Raw genomic sequence first — 10,373 nt, 5'->3', positions numbered from 1 at the left:
CAGCCATCAGAAAGGATGAATACCCAACTTTTACATCAACATGGATGGGACTGGAGGAGATTACGCTAAGTGAAATAAGCAGAGAAAGTCAATTATCATATGGTTTCACTTATTTGTGGAACATAAGGAATAGCATGGAGGACACTAGGCGAAGGAAGGAAAAAATGGGAGCTGGGAACTGGAGGGAGAGATGAACCATGAGACACTATGGACTCTGAGAAACAGACAGGGTTTTATAGGGGAGGGGGGAGGGGGGATTGGTTAGCCCGGTGATGGGTATTAAGGAGGGAGCACTGGGTGTTATATGAAAACAATGGATCGTGGATCACCACATCAAAAACCAATGATGTATTGTATGGTGACTAACATAACATAATAAAATTTAAAAAAAAAAGGAATTACCAAGTAAAAAAAAAAAAATTTTTTTAAAAGTGAAGCTATATTAAAATATATGCAAAGTTCCTCTATGATCTAACATGGAAGATACATCAACTTTTATGCTTATTTTTTGACTATATCTTTATTTTAGTGTCTGCTTTATTTCAGTGATGCTCTGAGAAGTCACTTCTTTTTTTTTTTTAATTTATTTATTTTAGAGAAGTGGGGGAAGGGACAAAGGGAAAGGGAGAGAGAGAATCTCAAGCACACTCCCCACTGAGCATGGGCTCTACATGGGGCTCAGTCTCATGACCCTGAGACCACGACCTGAGCCAGGGGCTCAACCGGCTGAGCCACCCAGGCACCCCTCTGAGAAGTCACTTCTAACCAAAACTTTTGGGGTATGATCTTGGAGCAGTAGGAAGTATCTTATAATTTTTATCTGTATTCCTAATCATCACTTCTTTAAAAACCTTATCTTGAATATTTAGCTCACTATCTTTCTCTTTAAACATATAGATCTCTCTAATGTCTTGCAAGAAGAAAGGTTAGGATTTAGAATTTTTTAATGATACTTAGTTTGTATATAAAAGGGAAAGTATACTGTAAGATGACAAAAATCTAAAAGAAGTATGTGTTCTCAAATTCTTTTGGTAGGTAATGGTATAGCAACTTTCAAATTTATTTAAATCTTATAGAAAAACCTCTAATTTGGTTTGTTTTACAAAATCACTGAAAATGTTCAAAATTCTGAATTACAGCCCTATGATTGAAAAGATATATAATTTGTTAGTGTGTGTGTGTGTGTGTATGTATATATAAAATAAGTTACATTTTATCTTTTTTTGGATCATGGTCTCTAATTCAGGAGGTATTCTAAAAAATAAATGTATATATTTTCTAATCTGCCTGCTGAGAGAATCTAGAAATAATGACACTCCAATGGCAAATGAGTATACCCGGTGCATAGATACCTGTTTCTAATACCATTCTCCCATAAAAGGAAGTTAGGGCTCCTTGGAGAAGTGGCTGATTATAGGCTGGGCAGGAAATACAAAATGAACCTGGAACATTTGTCCCATCTTGTTGCACTAGAATGTTAGGAGATACTCAGTAAAAGAAAGAGAGAGAGAGAGAGAAAAAGGAAGGGGGAGGGGACTGAACAAAACATTAGGGTATGTCAAGGGACAAAGGAACTGTCGAGGGCACTTCCTAAATGGACCAACAACCAAATTTGGTTTGGCTATTGAGACTGATGGTGCTATACACACAGCAAGAAGGTATGCAAACACTTACATTATACAATTGAGCTCTGTGGGGAGAGCAGCCCATGCCTTACATGCAGGTCAGAAATGTCTTGAGAGAACTCAGGAAGGAGACTGGTTTGGGGTTTTTGTTGTGTTTAGGGTTTGGGAGCAGGATGAGAGTCCCTGTGTGGGAGGAGGGCCTTATATGGTTTGAATCTCCCACCAGTGGCAAAGGAGGGAGCATCCAGTCTTTCATAGCCTCTTGCTCAGGTGTGGGGCCCTAAGGGAAGCAGGAAGTAAGGCTTAAAAACTGTTAGCAGCCAAACATCAACAAATGGAGTCATACTGATTACAGGAATCATCCTGAAACAGCAACCAGTGCTCAAATTTTGAAAAATTTGAGCAAGAAATTAATAATATAGTATGGGATTATAACCCAAAGTATAAAGTAAATATCTATGTGTTCATAATGATATAAATAAGTGGATGAGTATGTAAATGGAGGAAAATAAAAATATTTCTCTCAAAGAAGAATCTCAAATGACATATGTAGATAATCTTTCCCTCAAGAAGGTGGAGGTTAACACTCCAGTTGTTCATTGTTGGCTATACTAAATGATTTGCTTCCACAAGTACAGTGGAAATGGGGGAAAGGGTAATTTTACAGTAGAGAAACCTGGCAAATACTACTTCAGGAAAGTGATCAGGGTTATCATCAATCTTTAATCATGTTGATAAATACCCTTGATGAGCTATTAATGACACTTCTACTCTGTGGTCTTCCTCCTCAAAACCATAACTCTCACATTTAGGTCTTTTATCCATTTTGAGTCTGTTTTTGTGTATGGTGTAAGAAAATGGTCCAGTTTCATTCTTCTGCATGTGGCTGTCCAATTTTCCCAACATTGTTTGTTGAAGAGACTGTCTTTTTTTCCATTGGATATTCTTTCCTGCTTTGTCGAAGATTAGTTGACCATAGAGTTGAGGGTCCATTTCTGGGTTCTCTATTCTGTTCCATTGATAAGTGTCTGTTTTTGTGCGAGTACCATACTGTCTTGATGATTACAGCTTTGTAATAGAGCCTCAAGTCTGGAATTGTGATGCCACAAGTTTTAGTTTTCTTTTTCAACATTCCTTTGGCTATTGGGGGTCTTTATCATATGATTTCACTCATATGTAGAGTTTAAGAAACAAAACAGAGGAGCATAGGGGACGGGAGGGAAAAATAAAACAAGACAAAATCAGAGAGGGAAACAAACCATAAGAGACCCTTAATCATAGGAAACAAACTGAGGGTTGCTGGAGGGGAGAGGGGTGTGGGGATGGGATAACTGGGTGATAGGCATTAAAGAGGGCATATGATGTAATGAGCACTGGGTGTTACATACAAGTGGTGAATCACTGAACTCTACCTCTGAAACTAATAATACACTATATGTTAATTAATTGAATTTAAATAAAATAATCAGAATAATAAAAAGAAGACATGATGACTAAATGTAAGGTATCCTGGATGGGATCTTGGAACAGAAAAAGTATATTAGAAAAATCTTGGGGAGTCTGGGTGGCTCAATCAGTTAAGCATCTGACTCTTTTTTTTTTTTAAGATTTTATTTATTTGACAGAGAGAGACATAGCGAGAGAGGGAACACAAGCAGGGGGAGTGGGAGAGGGAGAAGCAGGCTTCCCGCAGAGCAGGGAGCCAGATGCGGAGCTCCATCCCAGGACCCCGGGATCAGGACCTGAGCCGAAGGCAGATGCTTAACCAGCTGAGCCACCCAGGCGCCCCAGCATCCGACTCTTGATTTCGGCTCAGGTCATGATCTCAGGGTGATGAGATAGAGCCCCACATCGGGCTCCATGCTCAGCACCGACTCTGCTTGTCCTCCTTCCCCCCCTACTTGTATTCTCTCCCTCAAATGAATAAATAAATAAATAAATAAAATCTTAAAAAAAAAGAAAAACCTTAATGAAATTAGAATGCAATATGGACTTTGTTAATAATAATGTATCAATATTGTCTCATTACTCGTGTCAAATGCACTATGGTAATGCATGATGTTAGCAGTGGGAATAAGGTGGTGGTACACAAGAACTCTGTATTACATTGCAACTTTTATGTCGACCTTACACTATTCTAAATAAGTGCATTTAAAATTTTTATAATCCATTTTGGCATCCAAGAATAGATATACATTTTTTACTTTTTTTTCCAGTCAGGCATTTCATGAGCACTAATCTATAGGTTACAATTTATTATCTGCTATTTTCTATTAATAAAGGAATGTTACTACTCAGTGATAGAAGGAAAGATGTGTATATCCATATATAATTAAACAGATGGTTTTTTGTGTTGGTATAATCACATACAATGAGGGATGAGAGAACTCTTTAAGGTTGAGTTTTTAATTCAAGTCTATTGTTCAGGAAATATAGGTAAATGATATGCCACCAAACTAACAAATGTTCTTAATTATAAAACATGTTTAATAAAACAAGGAGTGTCCATGGGCGGAAAATGAGCTAAGAGTTTCAGGAAAAACAACAGTCTCTTCATATTTTACTTCCCAACTAATACTTCCTCATCTTTTATAAACAGAAAGATGAATTAAGTTGTTGTGAAGTAATTTCAACAGAGGAGAAACTTCTCTCAAAGTAGAATACTGAATAATTATCATTCAAAGTGTACAATAAGTATTCTTGCTTCAGGAAATGATGCTGTGGAATAAATGTTTCAGATGCTTATTTATAATGGATACCTAATAATTCCCCATGGAATTGAATTTAAACTTAAAATTATGTTTTTCTTTTGTTACAATTCATGTTTAAAATTTTTTTAATATATAGGAATTAACTCAAGAGGTTAATGTTTTTATATCTTGCAGTTGATACTTAAACATTGCATTTTATTCAATCCTTTTTGGGTCATTTTGTATATAACCCCATGTCTTTTGATTTTATTTTTTAGATTTCTGGGCTTCAAGCAACACTGAAGCATATGGAAATAGGGCATAATTATCATGCTTCTGAAATTAGAGGTAAAAGTAAAATGTGATTAAACTAATTTAATATTAGCTGGTGAGTTTTAAATTTTATCAGAGCTCCAAATGCTAGAGATACTTAAAAGTGAATAAATGATATGATAACTATTTTATAAATTAAAATGCTAATGAAAAGATCAAGAGGGAGTATAGATACAGTACTGTATAGATTAATTTTAGAGAAAAATATGAGTAAACTATGATGGGAGGACTTCTGTTTCTGGCCATGATGGAGTATCTGGTACCAGACTAACCTTCTTTCAGTAAAAAACTCTTAAAACTATCTGTAAGGCAGCTACTTTTAGGCATTGGAAAATAGCACAAGTCACAGAAGGTAAGTGATAGAAGGAAAATTTTAAAGTTGAGATCCACCATCACCATGGCTTTGTGCCTGCGGAAATTTCCAAACCAAATTCCATGGAAATGGAGGTCAAGAAGAGCTTGCCAGTCCTGATGAACTGAAAGGGCAAAGATCATAGTTGACAGCTGTCAAAGCAACTAGAATCTGTAGGAAATTGCACTAGATAAAAGGGTGCTGCAATGAGCAGTGGTTCAGTTTGTGAGGGCGTTTACTAGGAGTCCTTAGTTGATAGCCAGGCTGTACACATAGACTACCAGAGACTTACCAGAAAGAGAAGACTTTATAGGGCTCAGAGAGGAACAAGGATTCTAGAAGTCAAACAGAGATGGGAGACGTTGCCATGCCTGGAATGGAGAGACCTCATTAACATCTTGGTAACACCTACTAACATTTAATATAATCATATTAACATAACACTTGTACTGCCCTATAAAACCAAAAAACAAAGCTTACATAGAATTTCTAGGGAAGACAGAATTTGGAGTTTGAATCTTGCCAAGTTAGAGAGCCTTGGGAAAAATTTAGAGCTTTGCATGGATCCACCTTAATAAAGCATAAAATTAAGCCTAGAATTTCAAGGTAATCATAAAAAAATTAAACTGCCTGCTAGAATAAAAATCACTACCCTTTAAAGGAAGGCAATTGGCCAGAGTCTTTATAATCTATTATCTATACTGCATAGTATGTAATTAAAATTTTCTATACGTTATAGAAACAGGAAAAGGTGATCCACAATCAAGACAAAACTCAATAAATGGAAACCTACACTGAGATGGCCCAGGTGTTGGATTTCGCAGATAAAAATGCTCAAGCAGCTATTTTGAATATGATCAAGGACTTAAAGAAAAATAGGACATTAATTGAGGAGATAGGGAATCTTAGCAGATACATAGAAACAAAAAAAAGGAAATTGAAATTCTAGTACTGAGAAATATGGTAGCTTAAATGAAAATTTTATAGTTCACAACAGATTGGAGATGACAGGCATGTCAGTGAATTTAAGAGACATTAATTAAAACCTAGTCTGAAGAAGAGATAAGAAAAAAGGGAAAGATCTGTGATGTTTTGAAGTGGCTTTTGGTCAAAAGGAATAAATTTCAACCCAACATGAAGAAATAGATTCTTTTAATTGCAGAATCCCAACTACCTGAATAAAATTAATTCCTTAAATTCTGTACTGAATAATTTTATGATCTTTATAAACATGCATTCTGGTGTTAGGTATGGGACTTGCAGTACCTTTTCCCAAGCTTCTGGTTTTAGCATTTGGCTGTGTCATGTCAGACTCTCATCTCTCTGACTGCCTGATCAACTTGGAACCATACTTAGCCAGGAACTCTAATTTGAAGAGAAGTTGATTTATTGGTTAACTGGCTGTCTCTCATAAATACTGTCATCCTTCATAATATGAATTAAGTCCCCCTCCTTTTGCTCATTTTAGTTTAATTTTAAAAAACTTTTTCTACCTGTCATCCATATAAAAGTCTACCCATTTATTTTGGGCAAAGGTTGGAATGGCAGTAGAGATTCTTGAAATTAAATATTATTCACTCTGTACTTAGGGAACAATGAATTGATCATCATTTACTCTGAACTTTGGGAAAAAGACAAATTAATTGTTATTCAATCCAAATTTAGGGATAAGACAAAAATTGAACTGATTTGGAGTAATCTAGTTATTTTAAATATACCATATTTTTTGATTATAAAAGTGATATGCCTATTTTAGAAATTTTAAAACTGACAAACTTTATTTTTAAAATTATCCATAGTTGTACTACCCAGAGAGAATATTATTAATACTACAGTACTGAACTTTTTCACCTGAAAATGGTTTTTAATTCTACATTTAGTCTTACATGATATGTAGAATAATAGAAAAATTCCTAGGAGAAACTATGAAAGAGTGAATTATTATTGATTAGATATTTGAAGAGACAATTCTGTACTATTTTTCTTTGTTGTTATGAAACATAATATATATCAAATATTTACAAGAAACTATACAGAAAGCACATTAATATTATATATTACGAGATAAAAGCAGTTTTTGTACAAATTACTTAATTTCAAAAAAGTTTATGAATATGCTGATTTTGATATGTTTGTGTTGGTTATTAACTTATATTACTTTGCTTTCCTATAAGGTTGCAATTTGAATGCAATAATGCCTATTTCCAAAGTAGGTTATAAAGATACATATAATTGTATTTTAATATATCTTATAACTTATGATAAGAAATTATGAATTCAGGATGAACAGCTAGAAATTGGAAATGTTAGATGAAGTGAAAAACAACTATAAAAGCTGACTTCAGAGGTTCATAGAGGAAAAAGGTGTCATTTGGAGTAAAGCAAAATATTCCATAAGGTTCTTAGCTTAATAAATTGCTGCTTTTTAAGTTGGATATTTTGTTGCCGCTCAGAATTGCATTATGGTACCAATTTCATATGACTATATGGAATATATGGCCTAGATTAGAAAGTAAAATTAAAGTAAAAATATAGTAAATTTAAAGTAAAGCCTCTTCCCCTTTACCTCGATTTGCCTTTTTCTGAATTACAATTAGATATGTGCTTGATCTCATTTTAGCTTACGTGTGTCCTAATCGGTTAGATGTTTTCTGTTTAGCTCTCTGAGCCAGATTGTGGATAATTTCTTCAAAACCTTTTTTTCAGTTAAATAATTCTCTTTTCAGTTGGGTTTAATCTGTAAGTGAGTTAGTGACTGGCACAATGTAGGTCCTTACATATCTATTTTGTTAAATGAATATATTCATGCATTTTTATTTATTTATTTGATATATACAAAATAGGGATATTTATTGGAGATCTGAAAATAAGGTTTGGAAGAATTGACACTAATGATATTGAGTCTTCAAATCCATGGGCACAAAATATATCTCCATTTATTTGGATCTGCTTTGACTTCCTTTATTAGTTTTTTGTAGTTTTTCACTTACAGATCCTGTACATATTTCTTGGATGTATATGTAAATATTTAATTTATTTTGATGTTATTATAAGTTTATTGTCTTTTAAATTTCAGTATCTAATATTCATCACTGGCATATAAGAAAACAATTGACTACAGTTTATTGATCTTATATCTGTGATTTCACAATACTTACTGTAAGTTTCAGGAGATAGTTCCTGATTATTTTGTGTTTTCTATAAAATCATGTCACCTATGAATAAAGGCAGTTATTATTTATTCTTTTCTAATCTGTATGTCTATTTCTTTTTCTTGTCTTATTGTACTAGGTAGAACTTCCAATACACCGTTGAATAAGAGTGGTGAAAGGGAAAATTGTTGTCTTTTTCTTGATGCATTTTTTTTTTTCCTAGGCAAAGAACTTTATTAACCTTGTTTCAAACTTTATTCCCAGGCTTCTTCAGCTTAATTAGCTGCAAAGAATGAATTGTGTATAAGCAAAAACTGAAAAGAGCTGCAGTGTCCAAGGGGCTCGGGCTTAAAAATATTAGAGATCTAGATTTTATCAGATCCATGAACAAAATTTTAAAAAGCAGTCATAATATAAAATAGCAGCTCCCAGTAACTTCTTCAAGTTTTGTGTTCTTCAGAAGTTGACTCAGTTCAGTTTGCTTCATTCTTGGAAGCTTCATCAAAATTCTCCACAAGATCTGGAACTTCATCATCATCCTCCTCTCCGGTAGCAAGTGGTGCTTTTCCATCCACAGATTATTTGGGCAGAGCTTCAGCCAGTCTTCTTAAACTAGTCAGACTGTCTGCACCAAGTTGGTTTAAGATACTGGGTAGCATTTCTGTCAGCTGCTTTGTCTCAGCATGGCCTGGAATGGTGAAAGTGTTCACTGCCAGTGATGCCTGAACTTTGGGGTTGTTAAAGTGGATCACTGTTCCTTGGTTTGTGAACATATTCACTTCTTCAATACCAGAGATATTGTTTACCCCTAACTTCTTTAAGGAGAACTGAAGTTTTTTATCATCTGCTGTAGCCATTCTATGAACCACCTTCTTCTTTAGGCGAGCAGTTCCTTTCCCACCAATGCACACTTGTGCTTGCAGTTTGGCGAGTTTCTCCTGGTTCATGATAGTTTCTTTCATCTTGTTGGAGCGGAAATGGGACCGTATGGGGGAATAGGGTTGGCCTCAGTGGGTCTCGGGCGGACCAGCTGAGATAAGGTGCACACACCTCTTGATGCATTTTTAAATTTTTTTTTATTTTTTATTTTATTAATTATTTCTTTTCTTTTTTTTCTTTTTTATTATGTTCAGTTAGCCAACATATAGTACATCATTAGCTTTTGATGTAGTGTTCAACAATTCATCAGCTGCACATAACACCCAGTGCTAATGCCCATCACCCAGTTGCCCCATCGCCCCACCCTCCTCCCTATCTGCAACCCTAAGTTTGTTTCCCCAGAGTCAAGAGTCTCATGGTTTGTCTCCCTCTCTGATTTCTTCCCACTCAGTTTTCCCACCCTTCCCCTATTCTGTATTCGTTCATTTTTGATGTTTAATGAGGGGCCTGAACATACTCAGTTAACATTGATTGAATGAATGTGTGCATACATAAAGGAATTGTTGAAGGATGAAATATAGCACTGGGGGTACAATAAACAAAATTTCTATAAGTGAAAATGTGTTTGTTTGATGTTTACTTCATTTATCTTAAGAAATTATACTTTTCTTAAGATGTTGATTGTGCCCGAGTAAAATCTGGGAAATTGCACAGCACTAATCAGTAATATAGGCCTGTCATTAATAAGCATTGGGTGTGATAAACATAAAGATACTATGATAGAGACATGGAATTTGCTAGGATATTACTAAACATTAAGAAGCACTATGTGGAATTTGAGAATTATATGCACTTAACCATGAATGTGATAGACTTTTATGTCTGAGCCTCTTCTTTTTTTTTTTTAAAGATTTTATTTATTCATTTGAGACACAGAGATACAGAGAGAGAGAAGCATGAGCAGGGGGAGAGGCAGAGGGAGAGGGAGAAGCAGGCTCCCCGCCGATCCAGGAGCCCAATGCGGGGCTCGATTTCAGGACCCTGGGATCATGACCTGAGCCGAAGGCAGACGCTTAAACATCTGAGCCACCCAGGCGCCCCTATGTTTGAGCCTCTTATTCTGCAAATCTTTGTGCAAGTGAAAGTGATGTTTATCTGATGGAGAGTGGAAATCATGTTTGTACTTGCTACACCAAGAAATAATTGAGAAGTGTTATTTCTCTGCTAATTCCACATGTATTCTGCAATGTTTCTTCTCATGTTTTGGTTACGAGTGTTGAATATTTTCCTAAACATGATTAAGTGTGAACTTTTGTAATTTCATTTTGTTGTGGAAAAACTA

The 10,373-nt window shown here is 35.1% G+C and overlaps 1 protein-coding gene and 1 pseudogene across 11 annotated transcripts in view; one reads left to right on the top strand and one right to left on the bottom strand.

Moving 5' to 3' along the window:
• The window catches only part of SPAG16 (sperm associated antigen 16), a 127,133-nt gene that overhangs the window by 49,771 nt on the left and 66,989 nt on the right, over positions 1 to 10,373 (top strand). For 9 of the 11 annotated variants that reach the window (XM_081813675.1, XM_081813673.1, XM_081813672.1 and 6 more), the window contains one exon: positions 4,594 to 4,663. In XM_081813675.1, the coding sequence (XP_081669801.1) occupies positions 4,594 to 4,663 (70 nt within the window). Of the gene's footprint in view, positions 1 to 4,593; positions 4,664 to 8,076; positions 8,970 to 10,373 lie in introns of those variants that run through there. The other 2 variants (XM_081813676.1, XM_081813678.1) reach the window with 1 other exon arrangement.
• Positions 8,386 to 9,132, bottom strand: LOC102750764 (transcription factor BTF3 pseudogene; annotated as a pseudogene).

The sequence above is a fragment of the Leptonychotes weddellii genome, chromosome 3 (assembly GCF_054177405.1).
Source record: "Leptonychotes weddellii isolate Sample4059 chromosome 3, ASM5417740v2, whole genome shotgun sequence".
NCBI classification, from domain to species: Eukaryota; Metazoa; Chordata; class Mammalia; order Carnivora; family Phocidae; genus Leptonychotes; species Leptonychotes weddellii.
The sequence above is the reverse complement of the archived record's forward strand: the minus strand, read 5'-3'. Positions and strand labels throughout refer to the sequence as shown.